The 27,229-nt window shown below is 36.9% G+C and overlaps 1 protein-coding gene across 10 annotated transcripts in view; it reads left to right on the top strand.

The window, feature by feature from the left end:
- The window catches only part of LOC121880391 (cleavage and polyadenylation specificity factor subunit 6-like), a 57,016-nt gene extending 30,072 nt beyond the window's left edge, over positions 1 to 26,944 (top strand). For 3 of the 10 annotated variants that reach the window (XM_042387556.1, XM_042387557.1, XM_042387564.1), the window contains 11 exons: positions 9,165 to 9,392; positions 9,616 to 10,093; positions 12,417 to 12,635; positions 13,135 to 13,197; positions 14,840 to 14,947; positions 22,919 to 23,082; positions 23,452 to 23,590; positions 24,044 to 24,150; positions 24,266 to 24,564; positions 26,262 to 26,345; positions 26,542 to 26,944. In XM_042387556.1, the coding sequence (XP_042243490.1) occupies positions 9,165 to 9,392; positions 9,616 to 10,093; positions 12,417 to 12,635; positions 13,135 to 13,197; positions 14,840 to 14,947; positions 22,919 to 23,082; positions 23,452 to 23,590; positions 24,044 to 24,150; positions 24,266 to 24,564; positions 26,262 to 26,345; positions 26,542 to 26,758 (2,106 nt within the window). In that variant the 3' untranslated portion in view covers positions 26,759 to 26,944. The remainder of the gene's footprint in view (positions 1 to 9,164; positions 9,393 to 9,615; positions 10,094 to 12,416; positions 12,636 to 13,134; positions 13,198 to 14,839; positions 14,948 to 22,918; positions 23,083 to 23,451; positions 23,591 to 24,043; positions 24,151 to 24,265; positions 24,565 to 26,261; positions 26,346 to 26,541) is intronic. The other 7 variants (XM_042387558.1, XM_042387566.1, XM_042387561.1 and 4 more) reach the window with 7 other exon arrangements.
- The last annotated feature ends 285 nt before the right edge of the window (positions 26,945 to 27,229 follow it).

The raw sequence follows: 27,229 nt of genomic DNA, 5'->3' as shown, positions 1-27,229 counted from the left end.
TATAATCTCGGAGATAAACATCACCATGAATGATTCTCCTACCTTTTTGTCCAATAATATTCTTCAAATAATTATTTATCCATTTGGGGTCATTGTTATTTGATCTGAGTTTCTCTTTGGTATATTCTGCCTACAGTATGTGCATTAAGTAGATCTCAATTTAATTTGGTATGGTACTCGTCAACCTCATATCTCATGGTCAGGTCACACACTGTAGGTATATTATGTGTGGTCAAGTAGTTCACCTCCAAATGTAACACTCCTTTTCTCAGCTGCCTTTTCAACCTATCAAAGTTTGCCTAATGGAATTTTTGGACTTTAATGGAATTTTCCTTGCAACTGACATCAAGTTCCTATTTTGAATATACCTTCTTTGTGATTGCTGTTCGCTAGTTCGCTCCCTACATCGATATTACTTACGAGGTTTTCTCTGTTTGACAGAACTAAATCTAGTACATATTATTCCCTGGGTGGGCTCAGCTATATATTGACTTAGGAAACAGAACTGAACTGTTTCAAGAAAATCTTCTGATTCTGAGTTTCCTATAAGGTCGGTCTAATCTTTTTGACTAAAGTTGAAGTCGCCTTCTATACAGACTGCTGTGTCTGGATGCCCTGCGTATATCATCCCAAGTAAGTTGCCCATCAACCATATCACGATAAGGTCTATTTATTACTCCTATGATTAATTTTTCTTTACCATCTGTTAATTCTATCCAAATTGTTTCTGTATTCAATTGTTTTTATTTCCTTATTGATTTCACGCTTCAAATTATCCCTGACGTCGATTGTTACCCAGCCTCCTTTCTTAATCTGCCAATCAGTATGAAATAAATTATAACCTTTAATTTAGTATTTGACAGGTAACTCATGCGAGTCAAAGTTAATCCATGTTTCGGTGAATGCTATTATATTGATTTTTTTCAGTACATACCAATGCTTTGATTTTATCCATTTTGTTTCTCATACTTCTAATGTTTGCATAGTTAATATCACCATTAGAGCGATTATGGATAATAAGACCAATTCACGTTCCACTCAAAGTTATAATTCAGTCAAACTTGTTGGATACAATTCATTCCTGGTATTTCAAATAGTAATTCATGCATAGGTAATCATACTTAAATGTGTAATCCACTACATATTCACATCACACTCATAGCTATCTTAGCTGTATAATTTGTACATTCTTAACCTCTATAATGAGTACTTAATGTGCCATATTTCCATGTTGTCACAATGATAAACGATACAATGGACACAGTCTATCTGTATAAACTTAGGTACAGGTTAAACTTAGGTACTGATGGTCTCAAACAGAACAGGTTGTGTGTTCACTCTATGATGGGGAGAGCTCAAATGCCAGTGCACTTCGTCACTAGCGCTACTAGGGATGACACATTTTGCTGTGTCAGGAGTTTCATGGACAAAACAACTCTCCTCTGCTAATACACCACATCCTTCTCATGTCTCTCTGTCTCCTCTTATTTGATACTCTACATATGGGAAGGCACTCCCAATAAACATGACATGACTTAGAACCTATCATAATATTTGTTCTAGGGTTATCCTATTCATTACTACTTGCGGTAACTAGTAGATATTTAGGTTAGTCATGATCTGAGTCCTCGCTCTATCGTGTATAAGTTTTAACTAACTAATTTAGCTTTATCATCATTCCTCGACCCCCGTGCTTGCATGTTCCTGTAGCAGTTTAATGACTAAGAGATCTTTCAAAATGCCCTCTTGAAAAAGCCAGCCAGGGTTGCCACCCTGTCCCTTGATAAATGTGTTTCATCTGTAGCATAAAGGTCCCTTCTGCCATGGAAGTTGTCTGTTGTCAATGAATGGAACTAATATTGCCTTGCAATATCTATCTAAGGTGGTCGTTGACACCAATTGCCCTTGACAACCATTCATTGCCAACACTCCTTCTAGGCAGGACGTCACGTATGATAGGGATACCTCCTTCACCCTAATCTGGTCAAGGAGCTTTTCACTCCTACACTGGCTAATATCATTGACTCCATCACTGAGGCAGATACAGTAAACCCTCTTTTATCCAACCTATATGTGGGAGGGGTGGGTCTGAAAAGCTGGTAAGTCTGATAATTGAGGTACTGTACAAAAAAATTGAAAATACTGTATGTGTGAAAATTTACAAAATTTGGTACGAAGGCGCTCGGCTGTGGATGCCATATTCGTTATTGTTCGGTGGTTGGTTGATGCTCTAACAACATTCACTTAAAATCCAATTATAAATTTATTTGAGCCCTAGAACAATGAGTGCTAAACATGCATTATGCAACACTACAATGCTAAACGTGCATTATACAACACTACAGCTTGTGGTCACAAAAAGAAAAGGAAAGGTGTTACATTAGAAGTTAAATTAGATGTGGTAAAGGTATTTGAAGGACACTGGGTTGTGGACCTAACAAGAGCTGTCAGTTTGCAGCCTACAACTGGAGAACAATGATTGCTAAAAGTGCATTATGTAGCACTACTGGTTGTTGTCACAGAAAGAAGAGGAAAAGTGTTACAGTAGAATTTAAGTTAGATGTGGTAAATATATTTAAAGAAGGACAGTGAGCTGTGGACATAGCAAGAGCTGTCAGTTTGCAGCCTACAACTGTAGGTAAGAACAATTTGTGGGTCGGTTAAACGAGGGTTTACTGAAATGGGTTTCTTCCCATTACCAGACATGATATTGTCAATTCAATCTAATGTAGTCAAAAAATCATTCTGCACCTTTATGATATTATACAATTTGACACACAGAACCAAGAATTCTGAACAACACTTATTTTCACTGGTGATTCCTGTTAATTTCTCTTTATTAACTCTATGTGATATAAAGCAATACATCATACTGGTTATACAATGCATCACATAACCAGAAATACCAGCCTTACCAGATTAGCATGGCCTCAGTCAGTGATCGTTGCAGAGGCCATCGGACCAAGGGGTGCAGAATTTTTTTTTGCTGATTGTACCACCCACCCTAGCTCCTGACAAACTCCTTCACATCCTCCCTTTTCTGTCTTTATTACAGAATGCTCCGTCTAGGTACCTTACCTAAGAATCACCAACAATTAATGGTATCTTACCTTTTTTGTCAGCCTGTCCATAACTCTCTTACCATGCATTTTGTTCACCAATAGACTAAAGGGGTTAGTACACTTAGCTGTTGCATTGGCGTTTTTCACCACCAGTCTTGTCGTTCCTCTTCTTACTACCTTTCACTAGTCTTGTGTTGTTGTCAGACACAGATTCTACATGTCTCGCATCTTCCTTCTTCATCCTCGCAATTAATTACTTCAACCTCAAGTTTTCACCCTTGACCCTCTCAAACTCAGCCTTCAGAGAGGCACAGAGCTGTTCACAACTAGACTTGGTTGCACTGTCATTTAATCTCCGGAAGCTAATCTGCTGTGACCCTTCCTCTAGCGGGTTCAGCACACCATGATTTATTGTGTTTTGATTTATCACTTTAATCTTAATTTTTTTGTATAACTATTCGATTGTTGATCTTAGAAGATAATTAATGGAAAATTTCAGTATTTGTAATATTTCATTATTGAAATTTGTGAGGGTGTTATTCCAAAAGAGTATATACTAAAATATGTACTATGAACAATAAGGAATTTATAGCAAAGAGGTGTGTTACCAAATTCACTCTCTTAGGCAGATACATACACGATTTAGAACAGCAAAGAGTTGATTGTGTTTATCATTTAACATTGACTCTCTAAACATTTATTTAGTAGAAAACATTGGCCTTGCTGATTGGCTGTTGCCCATATACCCAGACAGAACTGTAATGCCAGGCAACTTTTTCGGAGGCAGAGTGCACTTCCAATATATCAATGGAAGGTTTACATTTTTTTTTTCACTACATGGGTGAAGATCTCCGAGTAATTGTGCAAGGAAGTTGGAGAGGGTGTTGTCTAGGTAGGTTTACATTTAGCATGGAGATTAAATGTTGTTTTCTTATGGAGAGAAAGGAAGGACAATTGGAGATATGCATTCAGCACTGTGCTGAGGTTCTGTATGAACTGTGCAATGTCAGAAAAGAGGCAAATTAATAAGATAATGGATAAGTAAAGTATAAAGAAAATAAAGAACAGTGACTATGTATGTGGACTGTTACACAATGTGGATCAGTACTGAATTTGAGAAAGGGGCCTTATTTTATAGTGTGACTTTGACCATTTGACCCTAAAGCCTTATTCTCTGAGTATCTTGGTATTTTAAGATAACCTTGAGAGTATACTGTTACTATAACCCCCTGAGAGAATATTGTACTGTTAATATAACCCCTGAGAGTATACTGTTAATATAAGACCTCTGAGAGTATACTGGTATTTTAAGATACCTTGAAGAGTATACTGTACTCTTATATAACCCCTGAGAATATACTGTTAAATTAACACCCATGAGATCTTACTGGTGCTTAACATACCCCTGAGAGTATACTGGTAATTTAACATACTCGAGAGTACAGTACACCCTCGCCAACCACGGGTTCTGGGTATCCACTGTTTTTACTCTATACCATTTTACCAACCACAGCATTGAATTTTGAGTACTGTATACACAGATTAGTGTGGCATCTTTATCCCTCTATGGTCTAATAAATGCCTTTGTAAATGAGGATTGAATAAAAATAATACTAATAAATAAAAGAAAAAAAATGTTGCATTACTCTTTGGCAATAATATCACTTTGTAGATGGGTGACAGGAGCGAGCTCCCCCATCCCACAATTGTGGGCTAACTCCCGCTGATGTAAGAAATGATTATTCTCCATGTTTTTTGCTTTATAATTTTTTGGGGGGGGGGGCTCATTCTGTATGAACGAGTGTGTGTGCATGTAAAAAAAAATTTTTTATGTACCTGAAACTACAAATTGAAAAAGAACAAAAACACAGCTCAAAGCTTAGCCTGGTAGGGAGAGGATAAGATCCCACTCCTGCTTCCCCCTTCCACTCCCACGAACCGACACGAACTCCCGTGGATGTAAGAAATGTTTGTTCTCTTTTGACCTTATGGTCGTAATTTCTTTTTTTTTCTTCTCTTTTTTTACACATTCTGTATGAATGATTGTGTGTGCATGTAAGAGTAAATTTTTATTTATTTTTATTTTTTTCAAAATTATATCTACCCGAAAATACGAGTTGAAAAATAACAATAACACAGTTTGGCCTGATGGGGGTAGAGCTAGGGGAAAGTAGCTACAGGTACAGTTTAACGTGGCGACCTGCCAAGTCCACACACACACACACATATCCATGCTCTTCATTTTTCTTATTTTATAGCAACATGCCATATGCATGAAGATATATAAAAAGTTATACAAGTGCTCCTCTATTTATGAATTAGTTATGTTCCTGAGGCTTGTTTGTAAGTCCAACTTTACTCTTGTAGATACCAAACATATTGTAAAAAATGGAAAGATAACGGATATTTAATACAGCTATATCCTTTCATACAGCCTTAAAACCTGGCTCACTCTTCTCCTCTTTGATAATGTTTATTCTATCTGGAATTTTCTTCAAAATAATCCAGTCTCATCCACATTAAACACCTGTTCTGGCAGGTAACCCCCCCCTCAGTGATGATATTTGTATCTCTGAAAGTATGTAAGTTGAATGTTCTTAAGTAGAGGAGCACCTGTATTATTATTCAATTTATATTAAACTATTTATATATGTATTTGACTCGTATTTAATTAAATGTACATAACAGGTATTTTTTAGTGAAGAAACAGCCAACTTAGTTAGCTTTGATGAGTGTTATCCATGGCCATGGAACCTAATCCCCTATTTTCCTTAAGAAGCCTTTAGTCTTGCGTACTGTGGATTTGCCAACTGCGAGGTTTTTCAGGAACCTAACCCCCGTGGTTGGCGAGGTACTATTGTACTGTTTTCTGGTATTTAAATATGACCCCGTGAGAGTATGTTGATAATATTCCTTTTGAGGGTATATTGTCACTAGTACTGAATAACATAACACAAAAATAATAATATACCTCTTGAGAGTATGCACATATTACAATATACCTCAGAGTGTATTAGTGCGTTGACATCCAAGAATTTTCTGGTATAATACCTGAGAGTAAACCAATATTATACCTCCTGAGAATATAATGAAATGGTACAGTAGGGTTGGGATATATCGCGACTTTATATAACGATTTTTTTTATATTGCGGCTACCAAAATTATCGACATTTTCTTATATATAGCGATAATTTGTTTTATTTCACGAGGGAAATCGGGCAGGAAATATTTCAAATGTACCGCCAAGGCAAACAAATGCGTTATTTGCTTACCAGAGGCGCCAACATGGCTGCTCACTCAGGCATTCCCACTCGCCCGCTCAGTCTTTCTGAGCGAGTGACGAGAAAGCAGCCAACTGCTCCAGATTACGACATCTAAGGTGAGTGTAAATGGGTTGCTATTGATGTGAAAAGTGAAGTGAAGACAATGGAAAGCTTAATGGAAAAGATTTAATACTGTAACTAATATTTTTGGTTTGTTTATGTATGAATGTTAAGTGAGGGTGGCAATGTGTTGTCTGTTGTTCTCGGGATGGCGCGTCAGCTGCCGACTGCTGCAGATTACGACTTCTAAAGCGAGTGTAAATGGGTTGCTATTGATGTGAAAAGTGAAGTGAAGAAAGTGGAAAGCTTTAATGGAAAAGACTAAATACTGCAACTAATATTTTTGGTGTTCGTTTATGTAGGTGTTGGATTGTCAAGTGAGGGTGGCAGTGTGGCGTCTACTGCCGTGTCTGGTGTTCCCAGGACGGTGCGTTAGCTGCCGAGTCTGGTGTTCCTTGATATTGATGTTGAAATAGCCTGTTGTTCCCAAGTTCATTGGTTCTTTAGTTAGTAAGAAAATAACTCGTTAAGTCAAGTTTAGTCACTTTTTTGGGCCTCCAGAACCTAACCCTAGTTTCCCCATTGATTACATATAATTATATATCGCGATTTAGTATATAGCGGACATCGTTGGACCCTATCTCGCGATATATCCCAACCCTACTGTATTATAAAATATCCCTTAAGATTTGGCGAATGGTGTGGTGTTACCCCTCAGTGCTAATCTGAGTATTTCAAAATACCTCCTGAATATGCAGTCTTGTTGATAGCATTACCCACTGATATTATGCCAGTGGAGAAAGTATTAGTAATTATAGCCTCAAATCTTTTGAGAGTACATTGTGGTTTACCATACAGTCATTGTGAATGTAATTATAATAGAAATGTCAACTCCACACCTACTTATTGCAGCATTTTTGTAGTCAAAGAAGTAAGTGGTGTTAGACTTACTGTGCCATATAATCTGAAACCCATGACAAAGAATTTGGGTAAAGTTTTCCATTCAGACTCAAACCTTTGAAGCATCACTGTCCCTTTACCCAAATACTTTGTCATGGGTTGTGGAACATGAAATGGGGGGGAACATTACTTTTCTTTGACTACATACTATTCATAATCTTGATAAGAATTTGTAGACATTTGTGATTCAATGTAACTTTAGCCAGAAGCCTATTTAAAGTAAGTTGAAAGGAATTCCTGGAGCTGCAGGGTGTTCCACTTAAATGAACTTATAAGGGGTAATAAAGACTGAAAAGATTATTGGTATTTTCATTTATAGTATTTGTCTGCCTGTGATCACAGCATGTGGGTTTCATATACTGTAAGGCAGGTGGCCGCTGACTTGAATGAAACTTGTTCTCAAGTTACAAAGATATCTTCAACAGAGTTCACCTTAAATTGGGTTGAGAGGTTACAGTAATGCATTAGTGATAATGTAGAAGATATAATATAAATAAAAACACCAAATAGCCTTTTCAGTCTTCATTACTCCCCATGGGGTCATATGCATGAAGCACCCAGTAGATCTAGTGCATGATGTTTTGCTAGGTAGTGTAATTGTGAACAATAATAAAGAGGCCCACAAAGGCTTAACAAGGTAACAAATTTAGGTAAAGACATTTATTTTTTTTTGCCTACACATGATTTAAAGCTTGTCAGGGAATAAAAAAACTATTGTAGTTGTATTAGCCATGCCTTTTTTAGAAGGAGAAGCAGTGGGAAAGTTTTTTTTTTATCAGTTGCCATATTACAGGGTAGTCAGAACTTTGATTAAACACTTTATCATTAACCTACCGACTCGGCCATAATTGCTATAACATCCTCCAACACGACTCAACAACTTCCTATTTCTTTTACCTACTCAACTGCTTCCTGGATTTCCATCTCTCCTTGCTTCTTGAGTGTCCTTTACCTCCCATCTTTTGATCTCCTTAACCTATTGATTTTTCCCAATCCCATCCAACCATTTAGGAATGTGTTGGAAGATTGAATCCCTTTGCAATAATATTAAGACAATTATATTTAAGAATGGATAATACAAAAAAATAATTGGTAGATTTAGTTGTATGTACCACACACTCGGGGTTTTTTAGTCTGTTTTATCTCAGGAGGTATTTATTGGTAATCAGAAGGTATTTTTCGAGAATGGCTGGGGTTTGTTGTTGTGGTGACTGCTGAAGCTCTCGCATAACTGTTAATACAACAGCTTCACTACTGAAAATTTTTTGCGTGATAAAAGACCTTAACTGACCTTATGATTTCACTAAAATTATCACATTATTCTTTTTGCTAAGTCCTTGCATGTCAGCCAGAACCACTGACAAGTTTTGATGGGTAATACAGTAGTAGTACCATCTTTACCAGTCAAATTTAAGATCGTTTACAGAGTTGGGCATGAACAAATTAAATGTTTGACAATACTACTGTTGGTAGAATTTGAACACCTAGTTAATTATCTTTAATTCCCGTCATAGAAACTTGGCATAATAATAAGTTTTGTGTGTCTGTTCGTTTGTTCTTTTGTGTGGATTTGTGAGAAAAGACGAGGTCTTGAATTTGGAAATGACGGGTGGTTAACTGGATGAAGTACAGTAATGAATTGGTATGCATGAAAGAGATGAATTACACGAGACTGTGTATAGGGTTGCCCGAGTCATATGAAGGAGATTGATGTGAGATGGAATATTGAGGTAGTGGTTGATAAAGAGGTGAATGAGGATAGATTTAGAGAAAGGCAGTTTGGAGTTGTTTGTACTAATAGTTATGTGTTATTTTCAGTGGACAACAGACAATGATATTGCTGCAGCTGTCCAGAACCTTGGTGTGAATGACTTTTTGGATGTTAAGTTCTTTGAAAACCGTGCCAATGGTCAAAGTAAAGGTTTCTGTGCCATCTCTTTGGGCTCGGATCCCAGCAGTCGTCTCGTAATGGAGAAACTTCCTCGTAAGGAAATACACGGCATGAACCCTGTGGTCACCTTTCCCAGCAAGCAGGCCCTAAATCAGGTCAGGATAAGTATGCTGAAACCAACAGCTGCAGTGTTGAGTTGTGACAGATTTCTGATGTAGGTTCCTTACCCACGACAGAAATTAAAAAAAATGTCTTCCATTATGTACTTGTTTTTACCACCAACTATTTTGACGAGCCCTTTGAAAGCTTATGAAAATTAGTTTCTATTTGTTATGAACCATGGATTAACCAAGGAAGTGTTAACATTATATCTTTCAGTTTGAGTCTCAGAGCAAAACTCGAGCAAGTCCTCAGCATCAACATCGTGGCGGCCCTGGTGGTCCAGGTGGCCATCCAGGTGGAGGCCCAGGGGGCCCCGGAGGACCTCGAATGCCACCACCAGGTCGTGGCATGCCTCCACCAGGGATGGAACATAGACCACCAGGTCCGCCTGGGCCCCACGGTCCACATGGAGGTTCACATGGCGGCCCACACGGAGGCCCCCATGGGGGTCCCCATGGTGGTCCTCATGGTCCTCATGGTCCACATGGTCCTCCTGGTGGACCACATGGTCCTCCTGGTGGACCACATGGTGGACCACATGGCGGTCCCCATGGTGGCCCCCATGGTGGCCCTCATGGTGGCCCCCATGGTGGCCCCCATGGACCCCCTGGACCTCATGGACCTCCAGGTATGGGTCCTCATCATGGACCTCACCAAGGTCCTCCACGTGGACCTCCACCTCACAACATGCAAGGTAAAGGCCTTTTGTATTTGTTCATTATACTTATAATTCTGTAGACCTACACCACTCAATTATCTTAACTACAGTACTGCTCATGCATTTTCAGCCATTGCTCCGTGTGGTCGGAAACAAATAATATTCGTTTTATTGAGAGGTGATACTTACTTGATTGTTGATAGATGATAAATTTAAATTGTAAGATAGGAATTTTTATGAGTTTTCATGATTGCCATGGAGATTCTTTATTTTCTGTAATACTGAATGGTGTACGCTAGTGAAGATAAAGAAATCAGCGATTGGGAGGTGGCCTACATTCTGGAGCTGGAGGCTGGATACTGTATTCACAACAGAAAATGCTTGAAAATTGGGTGGTATAGAGGCCTTTTTTTTTTATCATCTAATTCTCTGCTGGAGAGGGAACTTGAGTATGCATTCAGTCTGTCAGTCTGCATGTCCAAAAGTTGTAAAACACAATAAGTTAAACAAACAGCAGTGAGAGGGACCTAGGAATGAATGCAGTTGATTTTTGTTAGTCTCTGGGAGCTTTGAACATAACTCATATAAATATCGGTGAATTGTAACCAACCTTGAATGTAGACTAATTTGTGTGTGTGTTGTTACAGTTTGTGTAATTATTCTTGACTCTAAGGTGGGTAGATTATGGACTAACTGGGGCATCGAGGCATTAGTAATGGAAGGTTTTTTATTTATTAGGGATGAAAATTTGGGGATAGGGGCATGAGTGGAATTAAAATTGAATTACTGTATATGTAATATAAATAGTTAATGCAGTAAATCCCTTCATATACATAATTTCTAGAACTGTAATTTGCTTGAGAAAAGAGAGCAAATTCAATCCATATATTGTCAGTGTGGATGGTTGTATGCATAGTTTACAGTATGTGTAAACCCTACTCAATGAAAGTGCTGTACATACAGGTATTGGCCATCAAATGATATTGTGTGGGCTGCTTTAATATTTTCTGGATCAACAGTTTAGCCCTTCTCCCCCAGCAATTTCTTTTCTGCACTGTTTTAGACATGTTATTGACGGTATCACAACACGTGTTCTATCATGCTACTGTTTTTGTGAATATTGCCGCGAATGTGCATAATGTTTTAGTATGGAAATATTTTCAGTATATTAGTTTCCTCCTCACAAAACGGGTTTTATATAGGGCAACGTATAGATCTTATTTGGGGAGACATCAGGCATAAGGCCTTCTTTATACATGAGCTGATCACGGAGTGAGAAGTAAAAATCCTAGCATGCATCGTTCATCTGTGTGGGACATAAATTTTTGACAATGGAAAAGACTTATCACTTAGGGTTGGCCAATTTAAACCAGTGGTTTAAAATTTTTAAACCATGGTTTATTTGTATTTATTTATTTATTTTTTGTTTATGCCTTTTTCTTGGTTTTAACAAGTTTTTTGTTGGTTTTTATTACTTAAAGTTGTTTTAATGATTTATAGTAGATTTGGAAAAGCTTATGATAGGGTGAACAGAAAAGCATTGTGGGGGGTATTACAAGTGTATGGGGTGGGAGAAAGGCTATTAAATTTAATAAAAGCTATAGTAAGAGTAAATGGGAAAAAGTGAAGCATTTGAAATAATTGTAGGTGTTAGACAAGAATTTGTTATGTGCCTGTGGTTGTTCAGTATATACATGGATGTAAACTATTATACGCTGGTGAAAGTGGTAATGAAAAACTTTTTTACTGGGCTGCACACATCTCGGCTCCTGATTATAAGTTTTTCCCGTGCATTAAGATGAACTTAAACTTAATTTTTTGCCTTTATGCATGTAGGATGAGACTGGGTGACTGATCAATGCTTGTGTTTTTCAAATTTGCCATTTCACAGTGATTTTTTTGAGATGGAGAAGAGTATAAAATATTGCTAAATCATCCTTAATGTTTTGTTTATGATTACAGTATTAGCATATTAAAAAGTTATGGAAATGGGCTAAAGCTAAAAATAATACAAATTTAAAAAAACAAAACATAGTACGGTAGCATTAAAAAAACATTTAAACCAGTGGTTTATGTCAACCCTGTTAGCGCTGAATATAATATACTCATGATTGCTTCATTAAGCAGATAAGAATGGATTAAAAGTTTCATATTTATGTTGGACCACATGTATATTTTGTTAGATGCAATCTATTATTAGTGGATTTTTACATTGGTGGTTTCCTTTCGTAGATAATAATTGTGGATTCAAGCTAATCATTTGATGGGAGGCATCTGCTTATTGAAGGGTCTACTAATAGGAAGTTTTGATACATTCAAGTTAGTTGTTGCTGTATTGATAAATTTTGCCATATTTTAGGTCCTGGTCCACGAGCACCTCCACCACCTGGTCACATCCAAAGACCCATGCATCCTGGAGGCCCAGGTGGACCACCACCAGGACATGGTGGTCCACCCCCTCGTGGACCACCTCCCAACATGGGTCCTCCACCAGGTCAGCATGGACCACCACCACCTCGTGGACCTCCCCCTCCCATGGATCCAAGAGCTCCGCCACCAAGGCCAGACTTTATACAAGGTAGGTCTTTAGTCCAATGAACATATTTTGTTCATTTCTCTCACAGGCTTTTTGTGATGAGATGTCGTTCAATATAAGACAAAGCATTTCATTGAGGAAAGGCATCACAAGTGGACGGTCTCCATAAACCTGTAATGGTGTGTTCTGAAATGCAAGTGTTGATACAGCACTCTGCTTCTGTCCTAAGGGATGATGGTTCACACCTAGGGCATGCCCCAGTCCACCCAGTTGTGATAACCTAACTTTATATTTGAGGAAGAGAAAGTGGTTAAAGTGCATTGACGGTCTTATTGCCTTCTTGTGTGCCAAAGGCTTAGAATTCATTGTATTTTATATGCACTGGCCCTTATGGGCCATCAGGCCTATGATATCCACTTTCAAGTAGATGTACAAATATTAGGGTTCATTCGCACCTGGAAAGTCATGGAAATTCATTATAAGAATTTCAAGCTTGGAAACTCTTGATCTTCTTCTAATATACAGGGTGTTTTTTTATCAGTAAACCCTCATCTGCATCGATCAGGACGGAGGCCATTTCCAACGCCTGTGAATCCGAGACTGGGTAAGTCAATTTATTCTTACTTTTTAATGTCCATATGCCAAATATGCCAAATATCATATTCCTCGAAAGGATGCTTTATGAGCAATCGCAATAATTGTGGATTTACTGATTAAAAAACACCCTGTATTATTGTGAGAAATAATCCATATATGGTATACTTTCTGAGAATAGTAATATGGGAGGTGATGCAGATTTTCTATTTGTAAAAATGTCGTGATTCCCTGACATTACATTGACAGAGTTTATTTTCTTAAAATTTTAAGTGCTTGTCTTGATACTGTGTGATCAGTTAAAATATTTTACAACGACATTGCTCAATACTGTCATTTTTAGGATATATTTAAAGATTTCTTGTTTTATTATGGAATAATGTCTTGGGCAGTGAAAGGTTGGTATAGAGCTGTAGTACAGAGCTGATTGGTTTAGGGAAGCAGGATGACTGAGATGGAGATAAAAGGCAGGGATAGAAGTACTGTAGTACATGGTACTAGAGGTAAGGGGGTGGATTTCCAGGAAGTACCATTACATGAATGATAGGAGAACATGATGTTCGGTGGTGTATGGGGTTGTCACAGTAGTTGAGAGCAAATGGTGAAGGTGAGTAAAACGAGAATATTTTTCTCCTCATTCCTTTCCATGTTTGTTTATCATGGCTGTCCTGAAATTTAATTTTTTCTCTTTCTCTCTCTTTTTTTTTGCCACCATGCACTTAGGAGAAGGCTTGGATGAGTGAAAAGAAATGCCTATGGATTTTGTGATTAGTATTTTGAAGAAGAATAATGTCTTGGTGAATTTTGGTCTTAATTATTCAGTATTTAAGATTTTGAAGTACATGTATAGTACTTATCCACATAAAACATCTGTAAACATAACTGGCATATCACTTTTGCTTTGTCAGCCTCTAAGCTGCCCTAATGTCTCACTGAATGGATTCTTAACAGCTTTGAATAATTTTTGAGTGGATAAAAAAGATGATGTTTGTCACATATTCTTTCCTTAGTTCATTGACTTTAAAATCTTTGTACCTCTTCACACAGAACCTTTCATTTGTTATTAATCTTGCTTCTTCCAAGTAATGTTCAAACACTCCTTATGCCACTACTCTTAGTACATCCACATTAGTCAATTTCTATTTCATTTACCACACTAATAACACACTGTCAGTTCCCTTTCTTCTTCTTGATGCTGTTCTAATGTGTACCTGTGGTTAGGTCATGTCTGAGTTTAATTTTTTACTTCTCATGATTCTGACTAAAAAAATTGATTATCATATGTTAAGATAAGTTTGTTAATTGATAAGTGGTGTGGCAGCTACATATTTGTCTAGTGAGCTAATAGAAGTCTTTGTACTTTGCTGACCTCTCACAGTCAAGCCTCAATGTAATATACATGTGGCAACTGAAATAGAACAAAGAACTATGAATGTTTTTCCTGTAACCATCCTCTTAAGACTTAATGATTATGAAGAACTGGTGATATTGAAATGGTTTTTTGCCAGGAAGTTACAGGTGAACTGTTGGAAAAGAGGTAATGGTTGTACAATTTGACCATTTGCCCTAGATGATGTTAAATGAAATACTTCCCATAGTGGGGTCAGAAATACCGAGGGGAACAAATAACTGATGGTAGTGTTTGTTGACAGGTGGCTTCCCGGCCACGAGCAGTCCCCCCTCGGTTCCCCACAACCTGGCACTCCCCGCGAGGCCTCCTATCACGCAAGGTACCCTCACCACAGGCTTATATGGCAATGGTAATGCGCTGAGCACCTCTGTTTGTGCTGGGCTGCTGGTGTGTGGTGTGGGTTGTCCCTTTTCCTGTGCTTGATCAAATGATCAGGTTTTTTATTATTTAATTTATTTTCATTTATATATTTTTCTCAGGGGTCAGGGTTAGATTTTGAATGCTTATTGACTTATTCTGCTGTAGAAATTTGTTCTTATTTTTTGAGTGATAGTCTAACGTTTTACACATTGTTCATGCAGGCTAATCCTTCATTCATTTTATTTATATATATATATATATATATATATATATATATATATATATATATATATATATATATATATATATATATATATATATATATATATATATATATATATATATATATATATATATATATATATATATATATATATATATATATATATATATATATATATATATATATATATATATATATATATATATATATATATATATATGGTTCCAAACTTATGCTAGGCACATGGTTCTACTTACAAAGATGAATAAATTGCTATAATGTGTGACCACAAATTTGTCTTAAGCCACACCTGAGTATAGCTAGCTGGTCAAATGGTTCTCTTTGTAAATTAAATAAGTCGCTAAAGATTTATGAGTATTTTCCCCGTTAGCCGGAACAATTGGTGTAGATCTCTTCCAAGGATGAAAGATTTCTGGGTCGCAAGACGACTCTCTCAAACCTGGAAAAAAATCACACATCCCTGGAATTTTTCCGGGTACTGGGAAAATTTCCAAGTTTAATCTCGCATGGATAGACAATATCACACATCCCCAGAATGTTTCTGGGTGCTGGAGGAAGTTTTCTGAGAGTCTAAACTATGCATCTCATCTCAGCTCCAAACTATGAATTGCATCATATGTCCCATTGACAAACACTCTTCCATAATATTTAGACCATGGGCACAAGGAAAATATTTACAGCTAGCAAAAAATTTTATATTTTTTTTTCACACTATCTGTTGTAATAGTGTTAGAGAGATGAATTTGGTACCATAATGACCATGAATAAATTCTCTACAAGACAGTTACAATAAAAGATCCTTAAACAAAATATTTTGACACAATATAATGATGGGGACTCATTCTTTCATGATAAAACATAAGAAATGTTGATACCAGAGTTTTTAAGGGCAGTTCTAAATAAGTTTGAAACTTTTTATTTTACTGTATATATATATATATATATATATATATATATATATATATATATATATATATATATATATATATATATATATATATATATATATATATATATATATATATATATATATTATTTTTTTTTTTTTTTTCAAAATCATCCTGACTAGGTTATCTAAAAGTTTGGTAAAATGAAGTGTTTAAAACTAAAAATTTGTATAATGCGAGCTGTCAAAGGAAGGTATTTTTTGAGGCACGAGGCTGCCAGCAAATATATTTAAGGCTTGCGAAAAAGTGAATGAACTTTTATTCACATCTGTTCTAATTGTGTTTGATGAATTTATCAAAATGATCCTGAATAAATTCTTGACAAGATAGTTCCAATAATAGGTCCTTAAACAAAATTTTTTGACATGATATAATGATGGGGATTCCATTCTTTCATAAAAAATTAAGAAATGTTGATATTGGAGTCAATAAAATCAGTTCTAAATAAGATAGAACCCCCCTTTTTATACAACATAAGCCTGAATAGTTTATCTAAAGTTTGGATGTTAAATAAATATATTAAAAAAAATCTATAAGAATTGGGTGTGCGATGCATGAGTGGAGCTGTGTGTCACAGTCAAGACAGTGAGGAAAGTTTTCCCCAAGTCTAAACGATATATCACGCATGGAGCTATATCTATTTAAGCTAATGCTTCTATACACATACAATACATTGGAAACAAACAGAATAATGTATACTACTCCAGAAAATCATCTGTTAACATTGTGGTTACGTTCTTGTAAACCAAAGTTGTGTGAAACAACGTTAACACTCTTGTGTTTGGGTAGGCACTCTCCCCCGAGATGCTCAGGTTCTGGCCTGTTACTCATCACACCACACTTGACTGCACCAAACAAGAGATATTTGTACATAATGAGTCATAGCAAGCTTACTATTTTAGATAAAAATGTGGGATTTGTTGCATTAGCATTGTAAATAAATTATCTACAAAAAGTTTTATATGAGTACAGTACAGTAAGATCTCATATTTAGCGCGATTTCATTTCGCGTTTTTGAATTTCGCGAGCACTACCTAATGTAACCAAGCCTTATATTTGGCATAAAATATCGTGAGTTTCGTGAGATCCAGCAAGCTGAATGCTGGCCACCGTCTTGAATGACGTCACAGCCCTCATACCAGTTAATAATTTCTGCTACAACCCGTGTTTTGTCAACGCGAATTGGTTGTAACGCTATTGATGAATAGGGGCATGCTGTTTGTAAATGCGAACTTTTGCATACGAACGTTGGCTATAACACGATTCCATCCTCAACGTTTTAAGCGTGGCGCGGGGTTATGCAATGTAAGTATTTTTTGAGAGGTACTCTTTAAATTTTGTTCTTTTTTTGGTGGGGGGGGGCAAATTTAGCTGTTACCCATAAATACTGTATGAAAAGAATAAGTAAAAACAATGTTTTGCAGTGCAGACTAATAACGATTTACACCAGCGCTCTCTGTTTACATCACTTGATCAGTTGAATCACGTGGTTTCTGTTGATTGCTCCGTGATTTTTGCTGTTTTCTCCAATTTTGTTGTGTTAGATGTAAATATGGAAAGACAAGGTATGAAGAATGTTTCCAAGAAGCGTTTTGGTGATCGAATTGCTGGTGGTGAACATAAAGGAGACTTACAAGAACGCAACTATCGCGTTGTAGCCCGCGCCATCCTAGCGACCACCCAGGCTGTTATTGTGTGCTTTTTTGGGTGGTGCTACCACCTGTCGAGTCAAGATAATGGCCTCTACCTCTACTGGGGGTCCTACTGGTGCTGGTAGGGGTGGGACAGACCCACTTAAGCGGCCAAATAAGGAAAAGGAGAAGCAGGTCTATCATAATGGAGTTGAGTTTGCCAAGTGTATCGATGCAGGATAAGCAGCGTGTGATTAAGTTACTTGAGGAAGGCCTAAAAACTAATGAGATAAAAAAGATTACTAGTTTTCCGGAGAGCACAATCAGGTCAATAAAGGCAGAATTTGTATCATTTGGAGGTTATAAATGGGAAAATCAGAGGTTGATATAGAGTGGCCAGTCTACAGTATATTGTTATTTTTCCCATTAGTTTGTGTTTTTGCATTTGGCGCATTTGAATTTGGCGCAATTTTTCCAGTCTATATTACTCGCGAAATACAAGATCTTACTGTAATTACAATAAAATAATTATTTCTATGTAAGCGCAAGTAGAAGGCATTAGGAGGTACCACACAATCACCATGTGGGGCAACCTTCTTGCACTTTGTACGTTTCCCCACAACTCGACCCTCGCCAACAACACGAGGCATGGTTTAAATCTCAAAACACTATTATGTATAAATAAAATCACTGTGATGAACGAGAAGTCAGCACAAGCCACGAGAAAATGCTTGGGAAATGTGGGTCAAGGTTATGTCCTGTGTTGTTGAAACGCAAAGGGAGACCGGTGTGGTAACCTAACCTTGGAGGCCAGTCTGCATAGTTGCCAGAATACGCCGATATTGCCAAATATGCATGTTACGTATCTCGCGTTCATACGCAAAAGTAAGATTTATTTTATTTAAATTTTTTACTTCATATGCAAATTTGTGTAGGAAAACTCTAAAGTGATCATTTTTATAATAAGCTATATTGTGTATAAAAACCCCAAGAGTGTTAAGTGGGTAAAAATTTTCCCAAAGGATACATAAGAAATAAGTAGGTTACATTCCCAGCCTCCCTTCACCCCCATAACATGCCTCACAAATAAGACATTGTAAACACGATTGTAAATACCTGTATATTTTACAATGTAAATGCATATAGATATAAACTACAATAATGTTTAATATTTAGTGTGATATACTATATTGTACTCAACAATGGCCAAAGGTGAAGCAAGATAGTGGTGGGTGATGGCGAGTGGTAGGAGGGGGGGCGGTGGTGGGAGTCACTGAGACCCAGAGGACCCGCCCACTGCCCCCATCACTCCACTATGAGTGCGACTTGTCTAGTAGCACTCAAAGACAAAGCACTTCCAACACTGGTCTTAATTTTGTCAGCACTAACACGAACAATATGCACTGTGGTAGCAAGTAATCTCAATGCTACCCCTTTTTCAACAGCACGCTCTCTAGTTTCAGAGTTACATAAAATATCCATCTTCTATGCCAGACTGATGATTCTCCTTAGCTTCTTGCAATTAGCACTACTAGTAAAATTACCTGCTGGTTGTTTTGAAGCAATTTCAATGGGCAAAGTAGAGTAACAACGTAAACAAGGTGAACTTGAGGTACACTGAACATGTGATGCATCCACACTTGGCAGAAGTGTAAGTGAGATTGATGCTCTGCCGTGGTGATGTGCAGCATCACTGGGTGGGTGAGTGAAAGTATTTTGCAGAGTAAGGAAATACAGCTTGACTGACAACGTAATAATGATTTTACACAATATTGTGTAGAACTTTCATATAGAAATAGTACTATACTGACTTGATAACAAAACAACGTTAACTGGGACAGCATTAGGAGAGGACTTAATTTACTGTATTGTACAGATCCACAATCCCTTTTTCGAAACCCTTGGGGCTGGATGTGTGTCAGATTTCAGAACGGTAGTACGGTACATTAACGAGCACAATTGGTTCAACAGAGTCACTCGATAACTGAAGATCTCATTAGCTGAATCTATTATTTCAATGGCAGGGAGATTACCCAGTGCCTAGTTATCAGTCATATAGAGGAGTTTTAAGTTTTTTGCTTATAAAAGTCACTGAATTGACTTGGCAGAATATAACTTACATTGCTATAATTCTTGTAAGATAGTGATTAATGTGAATATAAATATGCTATAGTTTGCACTAGACCAAAAAAAATTAGTAATTATGTACATTTTAGTACTGTACAGTACAGGTTTGCCCTTAGGACAATTATTTATTTTATTTTTTCACAATATGTATTTAGGATGGTGTGTGCATGTAAAGGAGTAAAAATAAATGAAGAAAATTACATATACAGTATCTACCCAAAAATATGAGTTGAAAAACTAAAATTTTTATCTCTTGTGCAAATTATATGATGTCTATATTCAAATTATTTGCTGTTTTGCAAGGATTCCAGCAATGCAAGTTATATGAACTAAGTGATCCAAGCAGCTAGACCACATTCATGCTTGGCATGTGGGGGAGCATGATGCAATCTTTCAGAACTTAATTTTTCTGGAAAATGTACGAATGTACAGTACTGTACAGTTATGTAACTAATAATTTTTTATATCTTAACACTGTTTTCTTGGCTGATTGTGTCCTGGTACAGTATTGTACAGTACTGTACAATACATATTGTATGCAAAAACAGTACCTAGTGACAGAATAACCTAAAATGGCAGCAGAATATGAACTACTGTAAGTGATCCAAGCAGCTAGACAACCCACATTCCTGGCATGTGGGGAATGTGTTGGAACATGATGCAATCTCTCAGAACTTCCAAAAATTTATTCCCAAGCCCAGAATAGAGAGGTTTCGAGAGATTTCTCAGAACCTTCTCAGAATTTTTCCGGAAAATGTGGCCAATTTTCATCCTCGGGAACTCGTTCACAGACCCGAATAGAGTTTTTTCACGTAATTTTTCTGGACTGATTACAGTTTTGACTATTGGAAAGTTCAGGGGATCGGGGATTCTGGCTAACGGGGAGATTACTATTCATTTAGCTGAAGTTTTTTTTTTTTTTTTTTAGATTATGAATGTGCTTTCCATTTTGTGTTAACATGGTGTAGTGGTCCTTTGTTGAGCTAGCAGTCATGAACATTTGTGTACTGGTTTATCAGTGAAACTGAATTGCTTCACAAACTTCCAGGTAATTAAGAACCTCACTTACTTTATTTCACTCAATCCCTGATGAAGGCACTGGTGGGTTGCCTCAAATGCCTTTACAGTGGCTGGCAGTTATCCAAATCTGGAATGTTTAAGATAACATGCCAACCATAAATTAATAACTTCACCCTCTTCTTTTTTCAGACTGACCTAATCATAATGTGAATTTGTTCATACATACACACAAACAAACATATAGTAAAACAACCTCTTGAGTGCAACATCTGGTGTGTCGGGTATTGTGACTATGTAAAGTTTTTATCACTAGTTCCCATTCTTAGCCCAGTTACTGAATTAGATCTCAAAGAATTAACATAAATTGTTGTAAAATGTTGCAGTGCTGATTGGCACCTGTATTTACCTGTAAACATGGATTTCAAACTTTAATCATCTGTCTATATATGTAAATGAGTAATAATAGAAATGCCTGTACAGGAACATTGTACTCTACTCATCATAAGTAGTAGAAGAGAAGGGATTTGTAGGTTCATTGAGCAGTCACTGCAGCAGATAGAATTATTACTGCACAATATGAGTTACATCTCCTTGCGTCATGAAAAATAAAGCATAACTCATCTGAATCTTTGTAGGCTTTCGGCATTAGTGCCTGGAAGGATTCTGGAAAAGTTTCAGCATGGTGTGTGCATGTACTTCTGTAACACACTTACAGTTCAGTGTTTAGCTACACAGTAGAGTTACTATTGTATGTAATCTCAGCACAGTGACCATTTAGAGACCCTAACACATATTACATTAAGGAGTTAGTAACTGTTCAATTACATCACATACATCTATTTATAAACTGCATACTGTATTAATGTACTTATGTACCTACTGTAATACTGCAAAAGTGTTAATGAAAGTTGTGCTCTCTTGACACCATTATAATGAGCCTGAGACTCACTGCAAAATACTAAATATGATGAGGGGACATATGGGTGGAAGTGTTACCCAAGGGAAGCAACAGCCAAACTACAAAACCTTCCATAGTTGCAACACAAAGAAATTGCATCATATAAAAAATACCTGTATCCAGTATAGAACTGTTGGCTTAAAGAGGCTTTGTTTACACACACACTTTTTTTTTTAATCTTGGTCACTATTTTACCATTTAATGCAGTATGGTTGGAGACAAAAATTTTTACACACTCTTCTTCATTGTCTTTTAATCATTCTTAATGCTATTTTACACTGTTCTGCCATGTACTTGCCTTGTTCCCCTGTCACCTCACACCAGCTATCATTCATTGCCCATCGCTGTACGTCCTTCACCCTAAAATCACTCGATGCCATGCATGCTGTTCCTTGATTTCCAACTTCTGTGTTCTTTCCATCCTTAACCTCTTCCCCCTTGGACCCTTCTACCATTGGATTGAACATTCTTTTTACTAATCATTCATTTTCCATTCTCGTCATTTCTGCATTCCTCTAGAGTAGACACTGATTGACTTTCCAAATACTGTACTGTTTTCACTTCCACATCTCATTATTGTTATATTTCTTATTCTTTCTATCCCACATATTGCTTCAGGAACATCATTTCTGTTGTTTCTAATTTGATATCTCTTGTGTCAAAAGTTGGGAGTTCGGCAGTTAAGTGGAGACAGCGCTCGACTCCTGTTCCAGGGGTCTGTGGTTTGATCCCCAGGCACTCCTAGTTCACCCACCTGTAAATGTGTACTTAGGCTTACAAATTGTAAACTTAGGGATTGGGGAAAGTTGCTGGTGTTGGAATCAAAAGTGTAAGTATTTGAATAAAGGAAGTGTGACTAGATTTGCAAGAATATCATGGTGAGTTAGAAGGTATGCAGTGGAAAATTATGTATTGATCTATGTAAAAGAGGCTTGGCATGGAGCAAGTAGGGAAAGATCTAAATTTAGTATGTCAGTTTACTTGCATGAAATTCATAGGCAATTTTGTTGTAACTATTCATGACAATTTTCAGGTCCCCCACCACATGGAGGCCCACCACCACATGGTCCTCCCCCTCACGGCAGCGGTCCTCCAGCCCCTCATGTCAACCCAGCATTCTTCCCTCCACACAGTGCTCCTCCTCCTGCTGCAGCTGCACCTCCAGCACATTATGCCCCACCACCACCAGCTCACCAGGTAATGCCACTGTATCATTAATATTTTCACTGTTGTTTACAGTTAAAACCCAGACATTTGTTTAGAATCTTCTCAACAAATTTTTTGGCACTAACAATTCGTGGTAAAGTAAAGCGTAGATATTATGTTATTCATTGTGTATGCAAGTTGAAGATATGAGCAAATGTGTTTGTGAGTTTTCTTCTTACTGTTGTATCCTTTTCCTTTCTATACTTGTCTTACACCAATCTCCTCATTAATTTTCCTTTGTTCTTTGAGGTTTTCTGTACCTTTGTATACAACCATTGTGAATTTGGGTGAGGAGCAAAGATGAAGAGTAATTATATGATAGAAATCAGGTTCTGATGGTTAATTATAACTTCATTCCAGCATGGTGGGTTCGGCGGGGGTGATCACCGCATAGAAGGACCACCACCACTCTCTGAAGCGGAATTTGAAGACATAATGAACCGCAATCGTACAGTGTCAAGTTCAGCAATTGCTAGGGCTGTTGCTGATGCTTCATCTGGTGAGTGTCTAGTGGGGTTTTTGTCTGATTGTGTTATACATTGAGTAGGTTTTAAATTCTTGTCATGTCATCTATAATGTTACTGCTTATACTGTATGTGCAAATATATAAATACAAGTATATTGCTTTCCATATTGCTTAGTGCAAAATATAGCAAAAATGTACTTTTGCTTAATACAGTTTTCAAGTGGATCCATCACAAACTTCAATGTGAAGCTTGTGAACTTTTTTATTTAAATAGTAATTAGGTTTTACTAATTGTTTTGCTCTTTCTACATACCCTGTATAAGATGTAAAATGTTTTGCATATGTAGTGTAGGTGGGTATATGTTTACCTTTAGTGGCAACCATGTTCTGCCCTGAGAAACATGCAGAACCCGAGTGTCATAATGGTAAAGTTTCAATTTATGTGAATTGGTTATATTTACAAGTACTGTACTTTTTTCTATTCAGGTGAATATGCCAGTGCAATAGAAACCTTGGTGACTGCCATCTCCCTTATTAAACAGTCAAAGGTTGCTCATGATGATCGCTGCAAGATTCTCACAAGTTCTCTTCAGGCAAGTACTATATTTTTGGCTTCTGTTTTATTCTTTCTAATATATGGTGGTTTAAAAGTTGTAAAATTGGTAAAGCATTTTAGAGGGCAAAATCAATATGATCTTCTGTTTACAGGATACACTTCATGGCATTGAAGCTAAAAGTTATGGTTCAAGTAAAAGACGAGAGCGATCACGAACACCCAGCAGACGGCATCGTCGAGACAGATCTCGTTCAAGGGAAAGAGACTACCGTGACCGCTCCCGATCACATTCACGTGAGCGTGACTATGAGCGTCATCGCAGTGAAAGGGATCGTGGAACTTCAGATCGCACATCAGAACGTGACAGAGATTATGAGAGGTCATATAGCCGAGAACGGGAATATGACCGAGCCCGTGAGCGAGACAGAGAGAGAGACAGAGACCGTGAAAGGTATGTGAGCAAATGAGAAAGACAGATTGTGAAAAGTAATTGAACAATGGAAGAGAGAGAAAGAGGGAAAGACAGGGACAATGAAAGTAAGTGAACATGATACAGAGATAGGGATATTTAAAGATTACTGAGTGTGACAGAGAGAGTGAGAGATGGACCATGGCAGGTAAGCAAGAGAAGTGTGATTCAGTAGTGTTTAATTTTTTATATTAATTTTGTTCTCTGGGATTAACATATATTTGTTTGTTCCCTACCAGATTCATCATAGGGGTATATAGAATATGTGTTCTGTTTATCTGTCTATTTGTGTGTTACCAGTATATTACAATTGTTTTTTGTTTTTTGTAAAGTACAAGACAATAATGCTCATCAATTATTTTTCAGATAACATTAAAATTGGCTAACTGGAAGCTATTTTGTTTTTAATAGCTGTTTTTCTCTGTTGTCACTCATAGCATAAGATTTCTCCACTAAAATTTGGCAAGCTTGCATATTGTGTCTTTTTGTTATATTAAAAATGACAGTGGCAGGTATTATTCTGTTTTTAGTAGGTAACTGTTTCCATTGCCATTGATTACAGACAAATCAATATATATATATATATATATATATATATATATATATATATATATATATATATATATATATATATATATATATATATATATATATATATATATATATATATATATATATTGTAAGTTTTTTTATCACACTTAGCATAAATTTTTTGCATAATCCAGTACAATAATTATGTAGATTGAATGTATTTGGGATGTGATCTTTGGTAAAATGTTTCTACATGGATGTAATGCTTTTTGCAGGATGAACAGGAACTGCTAAAGATGAATAACATTGAAAGGGTGTTAGGGTGTTCAAAGGAAATTGAAGTTAAATGGTAGGAAGAATAAGGTTTAGGGTTTTAAGAGGAAGGAGTATATTGCACAGGATTTGATAAACCTTAAAGAATAGAAGTCTTGGTAAATAAGAGTTGTATGTTTGAGATTTAATTTAGGGAGAGAACAGTACATGGGAGGAAGGTGATAAGAGTGCTAGGAAGTATCATCAAGGAAAGAAAAGCTCGCTTGGAAGTCAAGAAGGAACTGATATATTTGTACATCCTTTAACTTTTGGCTGTGAGACTTGGAGCAGAATACCTTAAAATTCGGGCTGCAGAAATAAAGTTACCAGAAGGCTGCATTTAGGGTTACTAGCGTGGAGAGGTAAGAAATGGAGAAGTGTTTTGAATAGCAGAAAGGTCAGAGTAAACTGTGGAGTGGTGGAATGGGTGAAGATGGTTTTTCCTAGATGTTATGGTCATGTGAGAGGGATGCAGAAGGAGACTGCCTATATCTTGAAGAGGAAAGAGAACAGCACTTAAGGAGAACAGGGGAAGGGATATAGGGAATAGAGTGAGTAAAGGAGTTTTGTAGTAATAGGGTAGTCTGGAGGCTCTTCTGTCATGACTGCCCCCTCACAGGGGAGCTCTCTGCAGAAGTGAAGCATTGTAGATAAGATCACTAAAGTTTTCTTAATTTTTTCTTACACCAAAGTTTTAGTCTTTATAACCATGTTGAAAACATACACTGTAGTATGTCTGGGTGTCCATAAACTTTTGCTTGTCTGGAGAATAAATTTTGTATAGATATACTGTAGGTATGTTGATGAAACTTCACATTTATATGTATCTTCACTAGACAAAGTGCAGAACATCAAAGTCAAGTCGTGTCAAAGGTCAAGGTCACAGCTGAAGTTCAGAGATCAAAAATGGCATCCGCGGGGTAAATTTGCATTTGCTTGTTTTTAACCACAAAAATATCTTGTTTACAGAAAAGGTTACTTCAGAAATATATTAGGTGCATATACTATTTTAAGATAACAGCTTAAACTCTTTGAATTTGATATGTCGGTATTTATGTTTGTTTCATAGTCATAATAAAAACATTATTTGTGGAAATGAAGCAACCAAAATTTCAGGTACTATGATGAACGTTACCGGGAACGAGATGCAAGAAGAGAGAGGATTGAAGAACGTCCAGTTCGTGAACGCATCGAAGAACGCAGCACACGGGAAGATGTCAGAGAACCTGTCCGAGAACGTGAACGCGATCGTGACCGAGAAAGGGAGCGCGAAAGGGATGTTAGAACTAGAGAAGAAAGGGAATCATCATCTCACCGGTCCTCCAGACACTAAACCCTCCTCCTCTTCTCATCCTTTCCAATGTGTACGAGGAAGCTTTTGTTTATATGTAACAGTTTAGTCATTGTAGAAGTTCAGTTATTTCCTTATAGGTGTGTTGCTCTCCTTGTAAGGAGATGTATCTGAAGTAGAAAGGCTTCTTAACATGAGTGTTATGTGTGGAGCATGAGGATGGAACTCCTCTCATTTATTTATTTTTTATTTATTTATTTTATTTATTTTTTTATAATACTGTATACTGTACATGTATAACTTAAAACATGAGGGGTGGAATTTTTTTTTTTTTTTTTCTTCCCCATTTAGCTGGTGACCACTTGCATATGTGACTTGCACTTGAGTGTACCATTAAACTGATTGAAAATAATGCTAAATGATAACTGTAATTTTTGGGGTTGATATATGTAGAATTTTCATTTTTTTTTTTTTTTTTAACAGTGCATGTTGTAGACCACATCACTAAAATGT

Source organism: Homarus americanus, unplaced genomic scaffold (assembly GCF_018991925.1).
Source record: "Homarus americanus isolate GMGI-L3 unplaced genomic scaffold, GMGI_Hamer_2.0 scaffold50165, whole genome shotgun sequence".
In the NCBI taxonomy this organism is placed as follows: domain Eukaryota; kingdom Metazoa; phylum Arthropoda; class Malacostraca; order Decapoda; family Nephropidae; genus Homarus; species Homarus americanus.
This window is presented reverse-complemented; position numbering and strand designations above follow the sequence as displayed.